This window comes from Ostrinia furnacalis, unplaced genomic scaffold (genome assembly GCF_004193835.3).
Source record: "Ostrinia furnacalis isolate ACB-3 unplaced genomic scaffold, ASM419383v2 OfSCF0694, whole genome shotgun sequence".
Taxonomy (NCBI): Eukaryota; Metazoa; Arthropoda; class Insecta; order Lepidoptera; family Crambidae; genus Ostrinia; species Ostrinia furnacalis.
The window spans coordinates 1372127-1399289 of record NW_021130933.1 but is presented as its reverse complement, the minus strand read 5'-3'; the positions used below and the strand labels follow the sequence as shown (position 1 = coordinate 1399289).

At 35.0% G+C, this 27163-nt stretch overlaps 1 protein-coding gene across 2 annotated transcripts; it reads left to right on the top strand.

The window, feature by feature from the left end:
- Nucleotides 1-116: 116 nt before the first annotated feature.
- On the top strand, nt 117-27163 carry LOC114349583 (alpha-tocopherol transfer protein). 2 transcript variants are annotated; one of them, XM_028299997.1, is made up of 6 exons: nt 117-236; nt 16290-16431; nt 22141-22235; nt 23884-24034; nt 24686-24879; nt 25255-27163. In XM_028299997.1, exons 2-6 carry the CDS (start codon nt 16293-16295, stop codon nt 25600-25602), a joined length of 927 nt encoding a protein of 308 aa, XP_028155798.1. In that variant the 5' UTR covers nt 117-236; nt 16290-16292; the 3' UTR covers nt 25603-27163. The 2 variants fall into 2 exon arrangements, with proteins under 2 accessions (XP_028155798.1, XP_028155799.1); XM_028299998.1 differs by lacking the exons at nt 117-236; nt 16290-16431 and adding an exon at nt 17021-17118.

The following is a 27163-nucleotide window of genomic DNA, read 5'->3' as shown; positions in this document are numbered from 1 at the left end:
TAAAGGTCTTAACTTTGTTTGCTTAACAACATTAAGTTCACCAGTTCGATGTCTAGGACTAGTAAATCGTATCAAGGCACACAGCGAATCAGTGCATTTAGTGTGCAAACCTTTCATCCTTGCTGCGCAGGCTAGGTCAAGACGGCGCGCGCGCCGGCCGGCTCGCAGTCCTCGCCCGAGCGCGCGAGACGCCGCGCGTGCGCCTACGCCGCTATTGATCTGAGCTTACACATACGGTGAGCGCTTTTATTCTATTTTCAATTTTATTTTCCATTTACTCATAAAAAAGAAAGAAAGTTTATGTTAAAAAAAATTGTAATAACTGAAAGAGTTGCTATTTTTAATATTATTTAAGTATGGTATTTTTGTTATTTATATACGGAAATCAACAAACCTATCATCATTCATCAATCTATACCCAGTCAATTGAATGTAACCTTGGTGGCTAATCTAGGTATAGATAAATAATAATATCACCATATAATTTTACTTATTTATATTTCTTATTCTTTATATTTTTCTTGTCAGAAATGTATAGCTAATTATTACTTACTCTTTCCTGAAACATCATTCAAAGCTAGGTACCTGTAGAGTCATAATTATTTGGAGCATTCCAATTTAGTCTTATCATTTAAAGCCAACGTTACTATCAAAGGGAAATACTAAGGTTGGCCTAATTGTGCTATCTTACACTATCTGAAACAAAGGCCGATATTTCAGCACGGTGCTTTACGATTATTGTTTTTTCGCAAAGCTTTTGTGTTTCTGTAATTACACGCATTTTAACGTAAGGGTCATAAAATATGATGACTGCAATGCAATGCCATCGACGTTGCGATGACCCTGTACAATCACTCTCAGGTGGCTTGAATCGAGCTGCGCTTGCACAGATCCAATAATGCACTTTGCTTGTATTACTGAAATCAAATACTTATGCAGTTGTAAGTTTATAACTCATAGATATAAAACCGAATTCGATTATGTTTGGTCGTTAGACTGGGCAATATGGAATTGACCTCTACATACAATGTTATACCTATTAATTAACAAATAACTGATGGGCTCTGAATATGAACAATGAATCAAAGATAAGCCCAATAATTTAAGGTTTGAGCTATTTAGATAAGTATAGTATATTCGTATCTCATGGAGTTTCATAATTTTAACTTATGAAGTTTTCAGGAACTTTATAATACTTACCTATATGTTAATTAAAATAGAGATCTATGTGCAATTTAATAAGTTGACTACTCTTGAGTATCTTTTAATAAAGCAGATGATAAATTCATGTTTTTAAAGATCAATATTCCTGTCTCATGGACTTTCTAAATTTAAGTTATGAAGTTTTCAGGAACTCTACAATACTAGGTATTCTCAATTAAATAGAGATCCGTGTGCAATATCAACATAAGTTGATACACGAGTGTCTTTCAAAACTATCTCAGTGCAGCATTATGTACTTGCATTTCCGATATCTCAAAGGCACCTTACAATGTTACAAGTACTTTTTAATTGCTGAATCGAAGATAAAGCGTAGACGAACCGCGCAGTTAGCGCGACCTTCGTCTCCGCGCACGTGGTCGGTGGTCACTGCGTCTGATTATCCGACCGCAATGTTATGACCAATGCGGGATAGTGTTTTACTTATTTACCTCAATAACAGATTTTATTGAGGTGAACATGGTGATAGAGTGTCTTGATACAGTTCTTAACTTTTACACGCAGTTTTTGCGTAAACATTTTGCATTTAGGTACGTCTATGGTAGTGACGTATAATTTATGCATTGCTGAAATAATTTTGTGCGTTTGAACAATGCAAGTCTTGGCTTCAGCCCACTATTTTCATAGTAAATTATGATATTTTGCAGTGGGTAAGTATTCTAAAATAGTTGTAAATATTTTCGTTTTGCTATCGTGAATATTTTAATGTGACATTGATTGACCTATTTTCATCAGCTTATGATTACTATCGTCATACATTCCGATAAAATTGTTGATGTTACACTTTATCAATCTGATATTCGACCCAGTTTGTGCAATAAATTCATAATAGACGCATTTTATGCTTTTACAGACATTTAAACATTAAATTGCTATGAACATTGTAGCTATTCTTTCAATTGTAATAGATAACTACCTTAATAAACGGTTAACAAGAGCTGAGTCATTTTAATCACATGTTAAATCAAACGCTTTGTTAGTGAACACAATGCAATAACCGGCGGCGCAAGTCACCTCACCGAGATTGCATTACTGTAATTTTACTTTAGACCCTTTGAGCACAATAACATCCAACGCAAAATGAACACAAAAAGCGTGGATTTTTACCTTTTAGCCAAAATATTTTGGTATGGTTTTAGATGCGAATCCATTTTGATCAAGAAGCCTTAATTTAATATGAAATAACATTCGTGTATGAATCTAAACTTTCTTTTAAAAAATCATAAAGCCCCGTATTGTGAATATCTACTTGAGTTTGATTCATCATACTAAGCTGAACTTTAGCACAGTTTCTTACTAAGATTTTGTTGATGGCAAAATCTTAGCATTTACTAAATGTTATGAACCATTAAAACATTTTGTAATAAGACGAAGTTGTAGATTTTTATTTGTTTATTGTTGCTCGTTCGTAATTTTTTTAATTCCTTAACATCTCGAAGTGTGGTATCGAATTTTGCGCAACAACAGAACAATGATTCACACAGTCTCAAACAAAATATCAGATAGTCGGATCCACACGAAATAAATGTTAAATAAGTCCTTGATACGAACCTATTGTTGTTTGTCGTGTACATTGTTTTGCATAGAGCGTAGGCTGTCTGGGCTAGGAGAGCTCTCTGATAAATGGATCAAGGGCACATTTACATTACCACTGGTTTTCAACCTTTAGCATGCGTCTACAGACTGGTAACAGCACGTCCAGAATAATTCTTGAGAATTTTTTTGCCCATGTGTGGAATTCATGCTCTACTAGTAGTGTTATTAGTGTTGCATATCGTTCACTATAAACTTGTTCTGCCAGTTTTCCAACATTATAGCTATCCACGTCATGCTCAAGGGCTTTTCATAATAACATAGTGTATACTTATTGTTTGTAGGTGCATAACAAAAACTACGTACAAACAAGACACCCACTGAAAATCAGTGTCTTGGCAGTCAAGATGATGCTGAATGGGTGACCCTTTTGATAATATTTTTTTCTCTGTTGATGAATGTGCATGTATAAAATCTTAGTTGTAAAATGAAAATTTTCTCTATCTTTCTGTCATAATCTGAAATAAAGGTGCCCGTCTGGCCAGCGCGACGTGGGGAGTGTAGGCCAAATCCTCCATTTGCCTCTGGTAAATTAGAGAGGGTCGTACTCCTGCAGTGGAGACTTAAATGACTTGATGATGATGATTCTTTTTTTCAATGTTTTGCTGAAAAAAATAAAAGAAAATTATAAATAACTTGAAAAAATCGAACTGCCTAAGGCGGGAATTGAACCCACGACCTTCCGCTTGCCGGGCGACTGCTCTTCCAACTGAGCTACTTAGACACTGGATGAACCCGTCGAAATTTTCAAGTGTAATACGCTGTTACAGCCAGCGTTTGTTTCATCAATGTTAAGTATACCTACCCTACAGGAAGAGCAGTCGCCCAGCAAGCGGAAGGTCGTGGGTTCAATTCCCGCCTTAGGCAGTTCGATTTTTTCAAGTTATTTATAATTTTCAAATTAGTTTGAGATGCGACTCTAAACGCTAAAAATTTAATAACTAAAATAAAAGAAGTTTGATAACCAGTGCCTTACAGTATCGCATTACGTCGCGTCACTAGTCGGTCGTCTCTATCGGTCATAGCATAACAGATGATAACGACACGTCATAATGTCTGGCGGATAAATAAAGTTTATGTTTATGTTTCAATGCGCATAAATTGATAGAGCATGCATGTGTAAGATATAAACAATTGTGTTTATTACTTGTGTGCTTATAATGTAGGTAGATAAAAGTAATGTTATCAATGGTAACTTCGTTTAAATAGGCAAGAAATATGTATATTGCCCAACAATATATGGCTCTATGGAACTTTTGATAAAGCTTAATTGTGAATATTGAAAGTGCATCCAACATTACATAATAATACAACTTGCACATGATCCTATTCGCTAGTAAATGACTTAAATGTGTATATGCGAGTAGATCGATGGGAGTACGTTCGCAGTCTTGTTAGAAAAAATCACAGGAATGTGCAAAATGGTTGTAGCACGGCTTTGTAATGCATGTTGTGCCATACATAGCCACGAGATCCTCCACCACACATTTTCAGTCTTATGCAATAAACTTTAGGGTTTTAAATTGAATAGGTGTTGTAGATCCTGGCTATATGCGCGGGAGGGGCTCTACACGTTGGCTGTGAGTTCCTTTGCTCTTTTTGCTTTATGTCAGAAACTGGTTCTGGATCACTCCTGCTCCGAGCTTGCCATTAGCACAGTAGATAAATCAAACAGTACGGAAGCTTCATACAAACGCTCGAAATCAGACTCACGCACACAGACGCACGCTTTACACGAGCTCTAAGCGAACCTCGCAGTCCATCCGCCGCGAGTGTCGCGCGCGTTGTGTTTTTAATAATAATTTTATTGCAAGCACTGTCCGCTGTATTTTTAAAAACATGCCACGAGTGTATTGCGTAGTATACGGCTGCTTGAACTCGGCATCTTCAAAACCAGAACTTTCATTTTTTAAACTTCGTAATAATTCTGAAATGTAAAAATTATTAAATATTACTTTTTAAATAGAGTGCTTACATCTCATTTAGTAATAGTTCTTTTTAAATTACGTAATTACGCTTTTTAACAATTTATGTGTATTTGATAAAGTAATTTGCTCCGCACGCTTTTGTACTAAGTGATGAACTGTATTTAAAATAAGGCAATAGCTATGTGAAAGTAAGTATCCGGTATTTTATTTATGAGAATAGAATATCTTCTACCGGCCTCTAATAGTTCTTTTAATCAATTTATTCGATTATGTATTCGATTTTTATAGAGCCTCATTAACGTTTTATTTTTTTGTTAACTACTTAGTTAATTTATTTATTCCATTAGGTATTTGATAATTAAAAAACCTAAATAAACGTTTTAATAAATAAGTAAGTCAGAACCTTATTAATTTTATAAAGATTAAGAGTGCCAACCCTAACACTCAGTTGAAGTGTAGGTATTTAACTCGCCGAAAGGGCTAAGTTTCCGTACTGCTTTAGCTCATATATCTACTGTGCCAAAAGCGACGCGAAGGTCAAGCCTTGAACCAAACTGGTACTTTTTTAAATATACGTCTACTTACACAGATGGTATATTTAAAGGTAATTTTCACAGGCTTGAGTTTATTTATCTATTGATTTTGTCAAAACAAAACATGTGTACACATACTTAATGATTAAGTAATCATTGGATGTTTAGTCCACCTTTCGGGGAAAAACCTAGGCATACTCTTATAGAAAAAACAAAATATGGATCTATTTTTCAAACCTAACACAAGCCTGATAACAAAAAAGAGTGTATTATTCAAATCTTTGCTTGAATACATTGGCTTAGCACAATTTCCTTACACGGATTAAAATAACTCCTACATAATTTATACTTCCTGAAAACGAATAGACATTTGGCCATGTAGAGCACAAAGGAAGTAAAGGCCACTAGTTTTGCTAGTTGATTATTTAGCGCGCATTTTGCAAGTGGGCTATTAAGTCAAAATTCGTTGTCTGCTGGACACCAACCGGTAGCTGGTTAAAAACCTGACCCAAGGTCAGTTTCGGTCAAGATCGAGGCGCTTCACAGCCGCGATCGTCTTATGTTTATTTACTTCTTTACATCGGTGATGTCTATTTTTCCCAATCATACGATGTTGCTAATGTAGGAAGCGTTTTTTACACGTTTTTTGTTTTTGATATTGATTGACTAGAATGATTAGTCACAAACGTGTACGTGTTACTTTTTTGTAACATATTTTAAAATATTATAAAGTGAACAACTATTTTGCATGATACAAAGATGATATTATTTTATCATGTTTATTTTATTAAGTAACATAATTTGTTTTAACAAAAACAAGACAGACCAATAATCAATTTTAATTGGAAACAATAAAATCTTTCCGCTACTGTGTAACACAAATCACGACGATGTACCTATTATACATATACTTAAATAATTACAAAATTATACAGGGTGTTAGGTAAATGGGTATATGAGCCGACACCAGCCCATGTTAACATGGTTATATAAATGGTATGGTGAAGTCAGAAAATTGATATCTTCATTTTAATTATTTTATTTTTCATACAAATCATATTTTATAAAATTTATTTTGTATGAAAATTTAAAAAAATAAAATGATGATATCAAATTTCTGACTTCACCATACCATTTATATGCCCATGTTAACATGGGCTAGTGTCGGGTCATATACCCATTTACCTAACACCCTGTANAAGTTATATAATATGTATATTTATTACCACTCGTTTTAGCCATAAAAGTGCCCATAAATAGTCTATTCAAGATCTAGTACATTTTGTGTGATACATTTTCTCTAGCGTCTTATTTATGCGCATAGATAAATGCGTAAAGATAGCGCGTTCGAGGAAATCGTTTAAATTTTACCTGATGTTTCAGATTAAATAACTTACAACTTTTTGCATGCGCACTTTTAACTCTGCCCCTTTGTTATGAGTGTGATTTATAGAGATAATTGTTTATTGTTGCATTAGCTTTTTATTTTAAAACGGATGAAGTATCATGCACTTCAGTGAACAATTTTTTCTCATATTACTGATCTTATCTCTACCTACATGTAGAAGTCAAGTTTGATTCGGTTCAGTAGGTGCAAAGACGAAGATAACGTGATATAGTGGTTTGATGTACTTATGAACTACAATGGGGCTATAATTTGCTTATAAACTACAAACGCGTATGTCGATAAGAAAATTCATATTTTTCATTCGATTCACAATTTTGTTGCGTATTGGAATCGATCATAACTATTACGTTTTCTAGGACGGCTTTGAAAGCACATCAACGAAACGTTTAATAGTTACATGTAAGGTTCCATTTCAATAGAAATGCCGAATCCATCGCAAAAAATTTCCACAAAGCTGCTTAGTGGAGGGTATTTTGCTTTTGTTACGTATTGGAGTTATTATTCACATTAAAAAGAGTCATTCAACTCAAAAAAGTTCTAGATCTTTCGATTTGGAAGGTTAGACTAGATCAGCGTTGCCAGCCTTAAATAAAATTTATATGTCCCGCGCGGGACAGGCTCGGTCCCGCTTTTCGGAGAGAGACATTCACTTCACCAGACTATTATTTGACACACCATATTATTCTAAAGAATATTTTTTTATATCGTTTTTGGTTTATTTTTTCTTTTTTTATTCTAAAGACGAATTTAACCAGGGTTGCATGATTTAAATCAAGTTGATTTAAATCACGATTTATATTGCATGATTTTTTTAATAAAAATCACTGATTTAAATCAAAGGCCGAAAATGGAAGTATGAAATTGATGTTTTGAATAGAGAATCAGAAAAAAATATTTTTTCCGTACAAACATGTTTGCGATTTTTTAGATAACCACACAATTTATTTTTTTTGGTGGTGTTGCCAGCTTTATACATCAATTCTACGTAAATAAAAATGTTTTCCGTAAGAAAAACTAAAAAAATTATTGCAAAACGTAATAAAAATCGAAAAAATCAAATAAATCAAAAAAATCGTGATTTTTTTTAAAAAATCTGATTTTTTTGATTAAATTAAATAAATCATGATTTTTTTCCACCCTGAATTTAACTATCGAGTAAATCTGATTTAAAATATTATTTTTTTGTTAAAATACATTTTCTATGGCTACTTTTGCTATCTATTGTCACGTAAACGTAATTTTAAGTCAAATAAAAAGATAAATATTTGAAAACCTTTGATTGTATACGTTTTTTTCTACTATGTCCCGCTTTTGACGGAAGAATCCCGCTATTTTCACTCAAAAAGTACCAAAGTCCCGACTTGGCGAAAAAAAAAACTGGCAACGCTGGACTAGATTGACTTATGTAATCAAAGTTCTTTGAGAAGTCGATGAGATTGCTTGACGTTTGCTTGTGGCCGAGATTCTATTGAAAGTTTGTTTTTATTGTGTGAATAACTGAATATGTTATACACACTTTTCTAACTACAGACTTGGAATTACATTTTATATTTATACCTAACTAGCGACCCGCCCCTGCTTCGTACAGGCATAATGTATTATACTTAAAAACCTTCCTCTTGAATAACTCTATCTATAAAAAAACCGCATCAAAATCCTTTGCGTAGTTTTAAAGATTTAAACATAGGGACAGACAGACAGCGAAGCAACTTTGTTTTATAATATGTAGTGATAAACAAAAACAGTATTGTGTAGATTATTTCATGCTTATGTCTATGTCTTCTAAAGCTAAATAAGAGGCGTCACACATTTAAGTTATCAAAGAATGCGAAGTGCGTGTCGCTTAAAAGTAGTGTGTCAATTGGAACACCTAGAAAGCATCATGTTTGCTGTCTTTTGTTGAGATAATGTTTATAAGAAGATTTATATCTGCTGGTTAATTACGACTAAAAATAGAGTTAGGACGCAGAATATTTTTTGTGTCTTCAAATTAAATTGACACACACAATATGAAAGTAATAATCTATTTTATGAATGGAATTTTCGCGTGTAGTGTCGCGGCTTATTATATTACTTACTTACTTAGTATTTTGTCGCAGCCGTATTATTAAAATATAAAATACCTACTGTTGGTAAACAATGACACAAATGTCAACACTCAGCCCACGTCTACCTAAGTATTATTACTGGAAAAGATTATGGCGATAATAAGAGTGTGAACACGACTTTAAAAATAACTTAAATGTCACTAAGAAATACCTTTGTCTGTATTATTTATTGTATCTTCAGGCAGTGCAGATTGTAGTTAGTTATTGTAAATAATTAGACTCAAACTCAAGAAAACGAGTAGGTAGTGCAAGATTAAATCAATGGTAGTACCTATAGTATAGTACCTACCTATACAGTTTGTCAGTAACTAGAAAATGGAGAACTCTTTTAAATTACATAAGTGGTCCTTTGTTTGGTATTGGAGATCATAAATCTTTTCATCACATGTAATTCTTCTTCTTCTTTTCGTGTCGACAACAAACCTACACAGTGTCAGCCCAAAATTCCGCCACAAGAGTGGCACATGTAATTAATTATATGAGATTTAATCAAATCAAAATGCCGATACTATGATGATTTTTTAATACTTAAATCATTACAGTTCATCGAAATCATATTAGGTAAGTAAACATAGTACCACACATGTCTGTCATGTTAAAACCTGTAAAAATTTTAATTTCAAGAGCATCTACGTTTTCTTATGCATAATATTCAAAATGCATCATAATACATATACAGACAGACCTATTCCGAATTACGAATATGACGCGGGTTGAAATCATAACCCTGTGTAGGTAATGGAGAAAATTACATAGCATTATAAGTACCTACTTACGAGCAGTTCATGAAAAGGCATATAAAGGCATTCCTACTCCGTTCATTGCCTTGCAAAACAACTTACTATAGCCAGAGTCTGCTAACTATTGCGTATTTTCTGTAATTTGAACTATCTTTGCGGTCGAGTAATACTTATAGGCTAATTTTCTACATTACCGATATTACACAATAACTTATTATAATAGTCCTGAGAATTGCGTCATTACTATTGTTAGCAACGAAAGGATTAACGCTGATTTGGCTATCAAATTACACCTGAGGAACGCGGGGAGTCGTACGGGAGAACAAAAAGATATTCCTTGTGGGATTCGAACGTTGACCGCGGGCTAGAACGCCATGACCCGAGAGCCTTTTAAAATATGAGTGTATTGTGTACCTATGATTGATGGCTTGAATTGGCAAATTATGGTATTGGTGAATAAGTTGGTTTCAGACTATTTGTATTTAATATNGCGTCTTTACTATGTACTTACTATTCTGCATGAAATGTCATCATTATTTCATAAGAAGAAAAGTGGCTAAATGCAAATTGTTTTCCATTAAGTGACTGTGGAAATGTACCTATTATTATCATTGATACACCATTGATATTTGAGAGTAAGGTTTTGTACATTTTCAACTGGATTTCCAATGTCATTTTACCAAGAAACTAGTATTTAGCTGAGTTAAAAGTGATATGTTAGCACTATAATTAAATCCTTTCGCTTAGCAGGCTCGTGGAAAGCCATTCTCGCGTAGAAACAACCACGTCGTGACCAGTCTAGCCTGTCCTGGCTAGGCATAGGCATTTCACTGCACTTTCTCTGCCACCCCGCCGGTCTACCCTAAAGCGATTAAACGATTGCAAGTAATAGTAAAGTCGTGAGTCGAGTTTTCCCAATTACCAGCGTTCACGCAACTTCCTTCAGCCATAAAGGCAAATTTCCTTTTTATGTTCAACAGATTTTTACTTTTAACTTGGACTAGAATTTCTTGAGTCATATCTTGATGGTAACACAAAGTTGCTTCAACAAAGGTTGTAATGACCTAAGAGCTATGCTAATGCTATTCTAAAAGCTAGAAATAAAGTTTTTTAGTTTGAGATTACATATTTCTGTAGATACAGGAATACCCGATACACAATATTCCCATGCTGTACTAGAAACTTGACGACTAGGTAATAAAATTTGTGGTCAATGAAAGTGCTATAAACATGTAACTTCTATGAAAAGGGAAAACGGAAACTGGTGTTACATTATTTTATCTTGTTGGTAGTATACATATAGCCAACACACATCCGGCAGAAAATAATAATTGCGAAACTCTTTTAAATAATACAGGTAAGGCGAGATTTAGGCCAAGAGCTTCCTCATTGTAAAAAAAAAGATCCAGTAGAAAATAATAATTCAAAAACTCTTTTACGTAAAACAATGTAGAGTTTCTATCACCATAAAATCGACGAGGTAAGGCTACCTCTCATTAGGCAATGAGTCGCTGAGTACCCTCCAGTTTGTTTACGCTATTATGTCAGGGCAATAGAAACGGTCGCTTAGGTAATAGAAAAGCCATTTCTCATAATGCACTATTATGATTCTTTGTTTGCCTTCCTCGCTGCATTATGATGATCGTTTCCGCTGTTGAAATCATTATATGTTTTACTACTCGGCCGTGACAAACGTCGCATCTAGAGATCACTTAGGAGTTGTACCCGGCACTTTACTACAGCTAGATAGTGCAATAAAAATACTAAACGTTTATATTGTTCACTGTATTATTTGCAGATAAAAGAGCTGAATGTGAATCGTTGTCGCTGTATGTAAATAAGCCGTGTGGTGACGGCAGAGTAGAATACATTTGTCACCAACCCCTACTCTTCCCGCGGGTGTCGTAAGAGGCGACTTAGGGACTAGTACACATCAAACAGAGAATGGGCAGCAGCGCTCTCTGAAAAACATAAATCTTTTAAACTGCGATCTCCAACCCGCCTGCCAAGCGTGGAGATTATGGCAAAACCCTCCACTATAGTGGAGGAGGCTCATAGTCCAGCAGTGGACTGTAAAGGGCTGTTGATGGTTGACTCGGCCGTGACAAACGTCGCATCTAGAGATCACTTAGGAGTTGTACCCGGCACTTTACTACAGCTAGATAGTGCAATAAAAATACTAAACGTTTATATTGTTCACTGTATTATTTGCAGATAAAAGAGCTGAATGTGAATCGTTGTCGCTGTATGTAAATAAGCCGTGTGGTGACGGCAGAGTAGAATACATTTGTCACCAACCCCTACTCTTCCCGCGGGTGTCGTAAGAGGCGACTTAGGGACTAGTACACATCAAACAGAGAATGGGCAGCAGCGCTCTCTGAAAAACATAAATCTTTTAAACTGCGATCTCCAACCCGCCTGCCAAGCGTGGAGATTATGGCAAAACCCTCCACTATAGTGGAGGAGGCTCATAGTCCAGCAGTGGACTGTAAAGGGCTGTTGATGGTTGACTCGGCCGTGACAAACGTCGCATCTAGAGATCACTTAGGAGTTGTACCCGGCACTTTACTACAGCTAGATAGTGCAATAAAAATACTAAACGTTTATATTGTTCACTGTATTATTTGCAGATAAAAGAGCTGAATGTGAATCGTTGTCGCTGTATGTAATTGCCTTTTAAATGACCATAAATCATTTTGCAATTGAATAAAATGTGACTGCGCCTATTCACTCAAGATTAAATGGTCAATTGATTATCTTTTGTGCCTAATTTGTGTATATCAAACGAATATGACAAGTTTTGAAGGCGTTAAACAATTCACAGTAAAAAATATGGTATATAAAAAGTTTCATAGTATTGAGCTTTGTTCTGCATTTAGAATCGTTCGAAGCGAATAACATGCTCAATATGATTTACATACAAATACAATTGTTTTAATAAATCAGCCTTATACAGATCCGTCCCGTAACAAATACCTATTTATATTTACAATAGACGGCTCTGTAGTATGGATGGTTAAAATGTATTGTTTCATTATTTGCGTCAAGCGATCGCTGGCGATGACAGACGACTGGATTGTGTTTTGCCCGCAGATTTTGTCTATAAATACTTCAAAAATATTTTATACCTACAAAACATGAGCAAGACACAGGCAGGTACGGAACGCAGATAAAAGGTTGAGTGACGCGAACAATTTATTAGAACAACAAAAGGAAAAGGTCGGGAATTCCGTAAGAAAATAATAAAATCAAATGGAAATCTCTACACAGCTCAAGATTAGGCTTATTCCCTTGGCTATGAATTTAGGCAGTGCGTATTGTTATTTAATCAAATCATAGTTCGTCGCTCGCAATATCCAGACGGAATTTTCTGGAACATATTTAGATTTTTTGGAATTGATTCTTATGAAGTTCTGTGTGAGGCGATGAAGCATTGTGAGCTAAAAGCAAGCTTAAGATCTAGTGGCCTTTATTGCCACGAAAATAAGAATCTACTACATTTACTACTTAAGTATTTGCTCTATTCCAGTGAACTGCGTAGGTGCGGTTACCTACCAAAGTTAAAGGGTACAGGCAATTTTGAACTCAAGCCATAAAAGTTAGTACATAGTAACGGTTTGTGAATACCTACTACAAATTTTAATGAAGTTTGATTTGGATGTGTAGTAGTGTTCCTACACGTTTTGGGAACTCTAATGGAAGAATTTAAATAATTTTAGTGTTGTTATACGAGTAGAATCAAAGCAATTTGTATACCTAATTAGTACATTAATTATTAAGTTGCTGAAAAATATATGTATTTATTTAACAGTATTTAAAAGTACCACATGGACTATTATTATCTTAAGAGACCCACATTGATAGACGGAAGTCGCCATTTGAAGGAAGCTTTATAGTTTGAAGTTTGAACTGACATGACTGCATTTTTATGACAAGACCAAAAAACCTTTCACTGGTCGTTCTACTAACGAAGACTGCATGCATAATTGCATAATCAATTGTATCATAGTTTTAATTTATGCAATAGTTTAAATTAGATCAAACAGGCTGCAATTAATACATAGGTGCCCGTTTATATTTTAAAAATTAAATTATAAATTATGTATTAAGCTATGACATCGCTTTTTCGTCTATTTCATTGGCATTTTCCAATTTAAAAGCTCCAAATATGTCAAATTGGAAGATTATTTTGGTCCACACCTACTTAAATATCATTGATGTTTACCAATTATTACATAATAGTTAGTCTTTAGTATGATGTGTGTCAAACATTTTTACCATACATGGTTAAATGTCGTAGAGCCTTTTGCATAGCCAGTACCAGTCATACAAGCTCGCCACAATACTTAAACCAGCTGTTACATCAGCGGACTGCTTAGGTTACGGCACAACTGAGATCACCGATCAGATAGCGAACATTTGTTTATTTATTGGCAAAATATAGCCAAAAAAGGAATGGTGTGTCATCTAACGTATACCTACAAGAAAAAATGGTAGAGTTGACATTAAAAATAAAAAGTTAGGTAATTAGTGGGTATTGTTAAAAACAAAGAAAGAATACCCATGAAAACAAATAAACATCGGAACAATCAATGAAACGTTATAAAAAAGAATCCAATGATGTAGGTACGATATCGGAAAAACAAATGAACATCGCAGCTCAATTATTCTAAAAAAGAAATCAACGCGACATCGTTAAAACAAATGAAAATCGCGCGTTTTTCCTGATATAAGTATTTTAGGATAAATTTTCTTGGACATAATGTCCCCTATATTCGGAATTCTGGGTAAGCATTTATTTTGTTGTTCATTCGGCAATCTTGTTATGTTACAATCTAGAAATCAATAAATGCAATTATGTCACAACCTAGATGGAGATTGCAAGTTTATGCAAACTCTATTTATAGCCATATCTAACACGATTGTTTTAGTGCAAAGATGACATAGTTAAACACAACCAGTTTTGTATGCAACGATAACGCCGCCCACACCGGTTACTAGAACATTTAGTACGTTCCGGTTACATAAAAACTACACTACCTACTTTCAATTTAAGATCATACTATTAATTAAGACATCATAACACATTTACTTTCATTTGTTCAAAGTGCTTTAATACTTTTTGTGCTTGGTAACGTTTAGGATCAAAATTATGAAATGTGGCTTTTGTAAACAATTTAAGGGCACAAAGTCAAAGCAAGTTGAGCCCGCAATCCCGCGAGGTAATAAATTTTACACATAATTTCAGAAAATTATATTGTAACTGAACTCGTCGCTGTGCGTTGTTGCTAGGCGCATGAAAACTTGGTATCGCTCTTTGAATAAGCACCAAATTCTATTATAACATGATGAACCTGTCTGTCTGATACTTACAATAACGAAATGAAGCAGTTAAATTCAAAAATGTTTTTTTTTTAAATTAGCCTGCTAGTTTCTCCATCATAAAAACTTTTTTAACAACACTATTTACACACAACTCAAAAGAAAATTGGGAAATGATTTTCAACATTGATTAAGTAATAAGCACAAACAGACATAAACTAAGCTTTAGTACTTAAAGGCTTATAAAAAGCTAACTTACGCTCTATAAATTGATGTTTACACGTTACCTATGGAAAATTGCTAAGTAGAAGTAAATGGCATTATCTTTAGGCATGAAATGATACTTACATACGTTATGGTTATTACAATATAATGTCCATAAATACCTTACTAATGGGTTTCTGATGTTAGTAAGAAGAACTCATACAATAGTAAATACTAACACCTACGTAGTTCCAAAATCAATAAAGTATTTCCTCCTCATCATTTTTTAATTGATTATTGTTATGGTGCGGTGTATTTGTAGGTTGTGTGGCAATTTTTAAGGAAATCACCTTGGGTTTGATGTGCGAGCCACGCGCTTTCAATTTTAGTTAATCACTTGAGAAGCTAAAGAATAATATTTTGTTTTCAATACTTGCCTTTAGTCGGTGAAGGTCTCTTAAAAACGTAAGTTAACCAGACTAGAATGACTTGTATGTAAGGACAAAAATGTTCCGCAGACGGGTTAAAAATAAAATTTAAATTATACAGCCGCACAAAGCCAAGCGACTATCGCATTTCCTTTATGCTCGACTCATAAATGCAACAATGGATGAATAATATACCCTCCGAGTTATTTCACTGCACATTCTCATTCCCACGACTTATCGCACACTATTATTTTTATCGTACAAGATGCAGTAATTTAGGTTTTCGTCTAATTTGTCACTTATGAAACTATTAAATAATGGGACGGCATTTTTGCAAGATGTCTTGCATTCGCTCCCATTCTCCGGGAGATAATTAAAATAATTAGGCTTATAACGCTTGTCTAAATAAGACAATAAAGAAACCTGTGTGATTTACAAAGATTTCACACATATTCAAGCTATGTAAAAATGCAAAACGAACTACACAACGACAAGTCAAGCTAAAGTGCGTTTTTGGAAATATTGTTTGTCTCATTGTGCCATCACTGTCGTCTGTGCTTATAAAAATGGAATTGAATGTAATGAAACTTCAGTTTGCATTTATTTATTTACTTAACAATAAGTGAATTTCGTGTAGAAATCGAATCTAGACCCGGCAGCGCCAATGCCCGAAAATAAGTTTTTTAAACAATTTCGATATTATTGTTTATCTCTACATCTTCTAAAGTCTGTTGATGTTGCAATGATAACAAACTAATCTCATCACAAAGACCTTGCCCACTCACCTTTGCCAATTATTTCCAGAAAATGCCAACTCCGGACTACAGCGTAGATCTGGAGCTGGGGGCGCCGCCCCCGGAACTTCAAGAATATGCGCGCCAGCACTGCGGCGAGGACCCTAACACGCGCCTGCAGGCCATCTACGAGCTGCGAGACATGATATACGGTTAGTATTAGAGAATATAGGGCATTACAGACGATGCTAACTATTGACTACAGCGTAGACCTGGAGCTGGGGTCGTAGCCCTTAGAACTGCTGGAATACGCTCGCCAGCACTGCGGCGAGGACCCCAACACGCCCCTGCAGGCCATCTACGAGCTGCGAGACATGATATACGGTCAGTATTAGAGAATATGGGGCATTACAGACGATGCCAACTATGGACTACAGCGTAGACCTGGAGCTGGGGGCGTAGCCCTTAGAACTGCTGGAATACGCTCGCCAGCACTGCGGCGAGGACCCCAACACGCGCCTGCAGGCCATCTATGAGCTGCGAGACATGATATACAGTTAGTATTAGAGAATATGGGGCATTACAGACGATGCCAACTATGACTACAGCGTAGACCTGGAGCTGGGGTCTTAGCCCTTAGAACATCTGGAATACGCTCGCCAGCACTGCGGCGAGGACCCCAACACGCCCCTGCAGGCCATCTACGAGCTGCGAGACATGATATACGGTCAGTATTAGAGAATATGGGGCATTACAGACGATGCCAACTATGGACTACAGCGTAGACCTGGAGCTGGGGGCGTAGCCCTTAGAACTGCTGGAATACGCTCGCCAGCACTGCGGCGAGGACCCCAACACGCGCTTGCAGGCCATCTACGAGCTGCGAGACATGATATACGGTTAGTATTAGAGAATATGGGACATTACAGACGATGCCAATTATGGACTACAGCGTAGATCTGGAGCTGGGGGCACCGCCCTCAAAATTACAGGAATATGCGCACCAGCACTACGACGAGGACCATGACTGAGAGACATGATCTAGGTAGACTGACGATTACAGCGCAGTAACATTTCGATGCACATTTAAATGACGTATAAGGATTAGGATTTTGTTTGAAAGTTAGTTAGTATTATGTTTAGTTTTATTTAGTATTTAATTATTTATAGTTTATAGTTTAAGTAAGTAGTGTTTATGTTAGCAAGTAAGGTTTTATTTTTAGGTTTAATATTTTTATGGACAATGTTTAGTTTATTTTAAAGTTTAAGTATATTAGTAATGAGAAGTTCACGTTAATCGTGACAAAAGGTCACGGAAAGCACTCAGTGTAAGACCGGTCGTTGTGGAAATTCTTAGTGGAGGCCCAGGACAAATCCTGCATACAGCAGTAGATGTCATTTGGCTGAAACGATTGAGGATATGAGAAATTGTCACAACAAAATCTTTTGTACTAGTTACATTCATTAGTTGCCAAGACTGTGACGTTTTGTTCATTCTTAACTTCGAATTTGTGCCCGACTATTTCCTCGTTCAGTTTATAGAGAATAGATAATTTAACTTAAGATTATTGAAAAAGGTACAATTTTTCTTTCAATTTACATCTACTGCGAAAGCGGATATTAGATAATGGATGGCTCTACAAGTCGTCTGTTGTTTTCCTTTCTTACAATATAGGTTCCTTTACTTTTATGTCAATGTAATTTCCTATTAAAAAAATAAGTTCGTGGTAAGCTGATTAGGGCTGCGAAGTTCGAATCCGCGTTTGTCGGACCATGGTTTACCCAATCCGACATAGACACAATTGATTGAATCAAATTGCATCAAATAGGACAGCGATCTGTAGTTTCATCAGAACCTAACAATCTCTTACGAGCTTCAAAATGCAATGTTCCTTGCGATAATTACTCCTACATCCACTAGCCATTATCGATAGCGGCAAACCTTTGTCAACATCGTCACTTGCGAAACTTCTTGTAGATGGGAAATGTTTACACACAAGCCAATTACAAGCCAATACCTAACCCTTTAAAAAAATTTACCAATCAAGTAAGAGTATGAACCCTGCATGTAGTAATGTTATTTGTATACTGGTACATAGTCAATTATTGTTTTAATCCCATACCAGTAGATAAACAATTTAGTAAATGTAATGAATTTTCAAAGCTAAATAATAAATGAATAGGTCACACTCAAATTGGTGTGGGCGGTGTAAAGATAATAACGAGCTATGTATTTGAAGAGCTACAGACTCTGGATAGCTTCATAAACTAGACTTTGATTGTATTATAACTGAACGCTTCGTTGTGACATATTTAAGAGTACTGGTAATTATAAAATGGAGGACGTTCTCAATTGCTTGAGGAATTTTATTCATCTTTATAGATGAAAATTGTTTGTAGCGCGCTACGCATTTTTCAGACTAGTCTTAAGCCTGAAAAATTCATAATTATAAGCATTTATAAAGTTTTCATTTATTTCTGGGTGTGACTTATATCCGACCAAATGATAGATTTGTGATTGAACAATGATTCATCTATACTTTCACATTTAATCTCAGTACCATGCAAACACAAAGCGTACCTTCGCATAATATTACGAAAGCTAAACAATAATGTAACAATGTCAATTCAATTGATATCGCAACAAAGATCGTGGCGCTATACCTATATGTACGAGTACATGTATATTCACTTGCTGATAGCACGATTCCGGGACGACTAAATTTATTGACAGTACGCCAGACCAAAGTTCATATATCTACCGGCAGTTTTTTATCGAATAGTGCAAGTGGAGATGCAGAAATAGAGCTCAGAGTATCAATACCTTTACATATACAATCTTGAACGTCAAAGTTCTCTTCTCTATACTCATTCTAAGGTGATTGATAACCGAGACTTGCTCTAATAAGTAGTAGAAATAACAGTAAATTACAAGAAGTAGTTAAAAGTACAATGGCCTTTGTGTAGGCTCACTGGGTGATCAGTTTGTCTTTTAATTATATATCTACGTGTCATTAGATTCTTTTTTGTAATCGTATTCGTCCTTTTATCCTATAGAGAGTAGATTAGGCTATTGAAGCTTGTATTACTGAAGTAATCTAATTAACTTTCCTTTAATATTTAATTATTTGCGTAATGAACACCAAAACGTGATTTCAGTTATGATTAATTTTGTAACATTTGTAGATTTGTTCTGTCAGTTTTCCTAGGTGTATCATCTGATAGCCCTTATTGTTAATGAATAGCAACAATATTTCGATGGACCTACGAAATTGGATTAATTTGTAAATGACAGAATCACTTTAATTAATATTGTTCTACTATCTAAAATCTAAATCGAGGAAGGTTTAATTCTACGTTTTGATTACTATGTCTATTTGTGGACTTTGGAAACGAACATAATATCTGGTACTCGAAGGAATTCACGGGAAGTTTGGATAAAACAAATTATCTTTTTGATTTAGAACAGTCTCGCTTTCTCGGGGCTGTGTAACTTTGAATACTGCGAAAATGAAACTTTCCGACCTTTAAAGTATTTTGAGCGTCAAATCAGTTGTTCCAGTAAACACCCATGATTTACCAATAGCCCTTACACAAGTAACATATTAAATATACCACCCACATTGATAACATAGTAAGCAATCTTAAATATTTTAACAATTAAAATTCCAAATCACGTAGGCGAGAGCAACGCGTGAATTTCAAAATGCCCAAATTAAAAAAATGTAACATATTTTAAAATTCTTAGGAAATATTTTATCTTAATTAGTAGGTATTGATCAGCGTGTTTTGTTAACGTTAGTTAACTTTTTGTTGTAAGTGTTAACTTTGAATTTCCTAAGGATAATGCCATCACTTTGATAACACAATAATAACATTACTCGTAACGAAATAATGTTCGTAGTGACACAAGTTAGAGTACACAAGCGCGATCTCCGAGGCGTGAATAATTCACCAACGCCATACATTTTGCCATAATGTCACATCAAATTATGCTTGTTTATCTCGTTTCGGGCCGCAGGACAATGGGCGCAGGTTATAGAGCGAAAAAGGCCACATACCGAATTAGAAAACTTGGCATAATATAAAAATGGGAATTATACATACATAAAAAAGTCGGGTTGGCTTCACGCTACAAGTATGGTTCGACTGATTGTAATGACACCAGTTGTTGGATTAGACTATGCCTAAAGTTAAAGAAATAAAATTTCGGAAAAAATCATATCTTCATAAATTCACACAGACAGGTCTTGCTTGATGAAAAACTATTTTCGAGAGTAAATAGTTTTTCTAGAGCATGAGTTATGCTAGAGCATGAACAACTTTCGTCTTCGAATCGTTTTCGTATTCGTTAAAATTCGATACTCAATCTTCGAATTAAATTATAATTAAAGTTTCGAGCAACCACAATACCACATCTCATACTAAGTTCACTTTACGACACGTTCACAAGGGCGCTGTTGTAGTTTTCTTACTAAATCTTTTGATGACGATTCGAGTACGCAAACGATTTGAACTCGAAAGTTTTTCGTGCGAGCATTAACATTTTTCTAAAGCTTGCCAATCAAAATCAGGTAGGCAGACCTGTGCATGTACTCGTAGAGTAGTACGTACTTGCGAATTAAAAAGTGTAGGTACTTTTTAATTCGCAAGTACGTACTACTCTACGAGTATCCTCAAAAGTGTTTTAACCTGAATGATTCTGGGCGTATCCTTACGATCAGCGAGGTCAAACACCTTTCTTACATCGAACAACAAAAGCAAATGTTTTGTTAATTTATTTGAACCAATGTCGATAAGGGTCAGAGATGACAAAGGCAAATAAATCACGTGTTTGTAGATACTTGTTCTGCATTTTGTGATTCGAAATCATGCGTCATTATTACGCATATCTACATATTTTAAGTTCATAAAATGAAAATGTACGAATAAGCTCTACAATTTTCCAAGATACACATTTTCAACAATTACATTAGTTACAGAAAAAACTTATGAATTACAAAACTTGAATTTATCATATTATGCATCTGTAGCTAATGTAAGAAAATTTCATGGATATAGGTATGCACCTAAATCCGTAACTTACATATCTAGATAAGCATAGCCTAGACTGTATGTAGATAGTAGGTATACGTTTATAGAGTAAGAAAATCAAGGCACTGTCCAGCCTTCATTGGGTGTGCATCAATTTTGATTAATATTAATTGATACGAATTACTGTTGACTGCTGAATCAGAGCAGTGGAAAATTTCTGCATTTGCTTACGTAGAGCAAGGACATTGAACACTCATTGCAAAGCAATTAACTTAACTTTAGGTACTTTTAGGTTGTGTTGTGTGAGAGGGCTCGCAATTAAAAAAAACATGTGCATATCGCTTTTAATTAGGTAAGTGCCTCCTTCCCTACAATTTGTTAAACAATAAGTAGACTGTAGAGTTCACAAGAAGAGTTCTATAGTCTATCGTATATCATTATCTATAAAAATAAATCTATACATTTTACCCAGTAGGTAACCCTCCTATCGGCGAGTATATCCTTATGAGTAGTTAATAGTAAATACTTACTAAAAGTGGTTGTTTGATAGAGCATTGCAGTGATCCATCACATAGATGACAGGACATGTTATTTATTATACTACTAGCTTTTGCCCGCGGCTTCACCCGCGTGAAATTTAGTTTGTCATAGATCGTCATAAGTTGTAGCCTATATGTTATTCTGGGTTATAAACAATAATATTGTAAAGTTTCATTAAAATCCGTTCAGTTGTTTTTGCGTGAAAGAGTAACAAACATGTTAACATCCAGACATCCATAGAAACTTTAGCATTTATAATATTAGTAGGATAGTAGGATCATAGTACGAGTATAATAATGAGTACCTATCAAATCAATCTCATGAAGTGTCATCGTTGGATGTTGCAGAGCGCGGCGAGTGCACGCCGCATCGGATGGACGACGAGTTCCTGATTCGATTCCTGCGTGCGCGCAACTTCGTACCACAACGGGCACATAGGCTGGTATGATACTATTATTTATTATTTTGTTAATTGTTCAAATGTGACTTTCAAGATCAACTTTTAAATTAAAATACTTAGACATATGCATTAAAATAACATCATGGATTGGGTATTTTCCAGATAAGGATTTGCAAAGGATTTTCATGGTATATTTTTCTATAAATTTAATTGTGCCATATCAAAGTACCAAATTCTTAGTTTATACCTTTGTGCATTGCAAATGTCATGGAATTTTTAATTTGTAATAATTTGTAAGATTAAAGCCCTTAATGGTTGTCCATGACAACTTTTGAAAGTTGATTTTGAAGTAAACATTTTGCTGTTATTATGCCACGCCACCTGTCATTGTGAATCATGCGCATGCCTGGTGGCGACTGATGGCATACGGCAGGTCTTACAATGACTGAATGAAATTGGGCAACTTATTATTTGATTACACGAAATTATTAAAGGTGATGCATATAAGTACAGCAAGGTGCTATTTATGTAATGTAATGTTGTTTATTCAATTGTGGAACACGTGGACCACAATGCAAACGAACTTTATGCAATGAAAAATAAAAAAATCTTTCGAGTACTAACTCTGAAAGTAAAAGAAAATCAAAATAAATATTATTGCGCGTGTGCAGAACAGAATCTCGATAAAGCAGTGGGCTTGCTCTAAAACAACTTAGTTGAATTTAATTTCAGTTAAATCTATTAGTGCTGAGAAAGAATACCGGTGCATTGTTGCATTATAGTCATCTGATGAATTAGGACTCTTTTCACTTGACTTATAACAACACACACACTTATAAAAAATCGTTAGGCTCACATCGTTTCACGCGCTTACCATCTTGCAATTAAATATCAACAGGTAAAATTCACACTGATTGCAAATTACACACAACTTCAGTAGATCCTATCTTGACGACGAGTATCTTGATCAAGTTAAAAGACCGAAGCTATTAACAAAAAACATCCTGTAAACCCCTTCGAAGATACCATATCTAATAACATACAAAAGAACCACAAACAGGTCTTCTTTACCTTCGTGTTTTGTGACTGGTGAATAATAAAACGGCCGAGACATGTGGATCGTGGATGTTATGCGCAAGGCCTGCATCTTTTCAACCGCCATTGTTCGCGAAAGGTCGATGGAGCTTGAAGGCGAAAAGGGCACGCGTTGAAATAAAAATGGTATTTCGGTGATGCAATCACGATTAGTTCTGAACTTTCTTTTATTTTATATAAATCATAAAAAGGCGATATGTAGAACTTCATATTGAAAAGTTGTTAAGAAGACTTACGATTACGAGTAGGTTGTAATATTTTATTAGAAGTCCTTATTCTATCAACCCAGTTAGTTTGAGCTTAGTAGGTAATCTGTTGGCCTAGATTCTAAATGNTTGTCTTCTGTTATATTTTGTGTTCATACTCATTTCAAAGTACGAGTACCTACAGTTTTATTAATTTATTCAATAGTTTGGTTTTTCACATTATTACAAAATAATGCATGTCTGGCCAATGTGGGGAGTGATGGTTAAATTCTCAATTTTATTCTGGTAAATTAGAGTCAGTCGCTCGTCCTCTTGCAGTGACTAAATTACCTGATTCATCAGCGTATTCAAAAATATATTCCTTAATTGATTGCCTAAAAATGTTACAGATGGTAAACTACTACCAGTTCAAAGAAGACAACCCGGAGCTGTTCGAGAATGTGTTTCCGATGGACCTGCACAATATCGGCGACGCGCACGTCATCGCCGTGCCTCCCTACAAGGACCAAGAGGGACGCAGACTGATCTTCTTCAGGATTGGTAAGAAATCTTCTAGGTATATTCACCATCTTTAGGGACTAACAATATCTAACTTTTTTAGAAATCAAACTACGGGTAAATAAAATAAACTAAAGTTTATTTTTGTGTAGAGTGATTTTATTTTTTGATTCATCAAGCCAACGACTAAGGTTGGCTTGTTAACTGTAACTTAAAACAGAATATTGCGAAATACTTTTTACCTTTTGTACTTCAGGTTCACTCATTCGACCGCAAAAAAATCGAGTGTAAAGCACAGGAACAACGACCGCTTATCTAATATCCATTAGGCAGAAACGGTGGGATGGAGGCAGGGAAATGTTTATGAACTCGAGTTACCGATCGCTCTTTATTCTTATAAGAAAACTTGGGCGACGTGCGAGCGTGTGGGCAGAGCGCTCTATAAAGAATTCGCAATTCGCTGTACGATTCAAGCTCATATAGGGGTCAGGGAACTTGATATATTATTATACAGAGTTTTATTGGTGCTTGGATACAAGTAATATTTATACTAAGTCCCACACTTACTTAAATACGTCAAATTGAGTCCTCTCTACTTCTAATGAAAAGCTCTAAAACTGTTAGCAAGTTAGTAACTGCAGGTCAATGATTAGGTACCTAGACACTTTAAAAAAAATTTCATTTTTGTTACAGGGTGCTGGGATCCGAAAACAATACCAATTGAAGACCTATTCAAAGGAACTATAATGGCTTTAGAGCTAGGACTTTTGGAACAACGCACACAGATCCTGGGCGGAGTAGCTCTCTTTGACCTGGAGGACATCGGTACTCAGCACGCGTGGCAGATTACACCATCCGTCGCCGCCAGAATTGTCAAGTTGTTGGTGGTAAGTTTAGTCTCAATACCATAGCATGAAACATGGTAAAAGTTTTGCAATTTATTACGCCTTAATGATTCAAAATTACTATTATTCATGTCATCTGTAACCTATTAACGCAGTGATTGCATTGAATATCGACCTAATGACCTCTCATCGATTGCATCTCACGAGAATTTGAATGGTTAACGTTTTAAATTAGCATGCAATTTTAATACGATGAATTGTCCCTAATAAAAGCCAATTGAACGTTTATTCAAAGGTGTCTATCAACGTAGAAATTTAAAACACGTTGACCTTCATCCAAAGGTCAAAAAAATACAGAATTGTGAAAACATGTAAATAAAAGCGGCTAATAAAAACAAAATATTCCCTCTATTTCAGTCAAGCTTCCCTGCATCCACGCATGCCATCCACATTATCAACCACTCCTGGCTGTTCGACAAGATCTACAACATATTCAAACCTTTCCTGAACGCTGACATGCGCTCCAGAATCTTCTTCCACGGCTACGACAACTCCTCTCTACACAAACACATTCACCCGGACCACTTGCCAGAAAGATACGGCGGTATATGGCCGGACTACTCTTACACAATATGGCTGGAGTCCTTGAAGAAAAATCTGAGGGTTGCTAAAGAAATGATTGCATGCGGGTACAAATTCAGGGAAGATGAGATTTGCCCGGAGGTCGTGAGGCAATTGAAAGAGGAGGGTATTAAACTGTCGTAAAACGGATTGGAACCCTTACCGATCTAAAGATNCTAAAGACTTCCGCGTGTGTACTTGGAAACAATTGGTGTATTAATTTGTAAAATAATACGTTGTATTTAGCTATTCAAACTGGTAGAATACTGCATGAATGTTAGTAGTTGAGTAGTTATTGTGTTATTTTCAACTCATTCCTATGTTATGTTAATCAATCGTTGATGTTTTACTATTACTTTTATGCTAAGTGTAATATAAATTGCAAACATGCGATCAAAGACGTCATGGTCGCAGAATCAATGACTCATCAAAAGCAATCGTGCTACTTAAGCACATGTGATCAAACTCTTACTGTGCTCTTACCGCGTCTGCGACTGCCGAGGATTCCAAACATTTTCATCGTATCACATGATTTCGAAGCTAAATCTTTCAAAAAGCGGTAGGTAAACCGCCGTATTTTGACGCTTTATAAATTTAAAACCGCTAATCACTGATTCATGAAATAATATTCTGTTGTAGCCCTAAAATATGTTAATTTATTTTTATTAAATGTAGCATAACAAGAGCAACAACAAAATTCTAATATCTTTTAATTTTTGTATGAAAAAGCATTTAAGAACAAGTTTTTTTTTAATTTGGTACAAATAGATAACTTTCGTCTACTGTAAGGGTGTTTTCGTACCCAGGATTCTTTACTTGTTACTAGGATTTTATGTTTAATTTAATTTTAGAGAATATCCCACCATAACTTCAAAATAATACTTGTAATGAAGCTTATGTTAGTCGTAGGATTTATTAAGTTCTAGTTTTGTTAACATTAATTAAGTTTAACTGTTAATTTAAGTACAGAAAATTCCTCCCTAAACGCAAGATGAATTTATTTTCTTAAAGTTTTCTCCAAATTATAATATGAATCAGAATTTCAAATGAAAAAAAATATATGAAAAACTATTGCAATTTGTATCGTTGTGATTTTGTAAAGCCGTATAGTTAGATTTAAGGCTTATTTACTTGTTAAAATCTACTTATAATTAATTTTAAGACTAGTTATTAAGGAGAAACGATTCGTCAAAAAACCTGTGATAGAAAGTAGCGTTCGCCTTATCGAACTATCTGTAAACATTTTAGTTTTATTTAATCGCTTACATTTATTTTGCTTTTCATTTATTGCTTCATTTATTTTAGTTTTTTTATTTATTTTTTATTTACTCTTCATCATTACGCATGTCATAAAATTTGTTAGGTAAGTAAATATTTAAACGAGTGGGGGACCATGTAAAGTAATTCGTACATGTTGTAATACAATGTTAATTTTTACTTAAGTGTTTATATTTTACTTAAGTAAATGAGGCCATTACGCAATTAGGTACGCGCTTTTTTCCCTAATCTCTCTCAGATCGATTAAAACCGTATTAATCAGATTTTTTTTCTAGATCAAATCAGTTAAATAGTTTCCAACGGTAATGTGATTGCGTTAATTCCCTTGATTACTTAAATAAAACATACAACACGAAACTTTAAAGTAATTAATTTATAAGTGTGTTATTTGGACTCAACTAATAAGATTAAAATATATTTTAAACGA

What these genes read in the sequence shown, in the direction of transcription:
- LOC114349583 (XM_028299997.1), top strand. Translation starts at nt 16,293, where the DNA reads ATGCCAACTCCGGACTACAGCGTAGATCTGGAGCTGGGGGCGCCGCCC. An exon ending in GCTGCGAGACATGATATACG is followed by an intron (nt 16,432 to 22,140) that starts GTTAGTATTAGA and finishes TGGATGTTGCAG; the next exon opens with AGCGCGGCGAGTGCACGCCG. An exon ending in ACTGATCTTCTTCAGGATTG is followed by an intron (nt 24,035 to 24,685) that starts GTAAGAAATCTT and finishes TTTTTGTTACAG; the next exon opens with GGTGCTGGGATCCGAAAACA.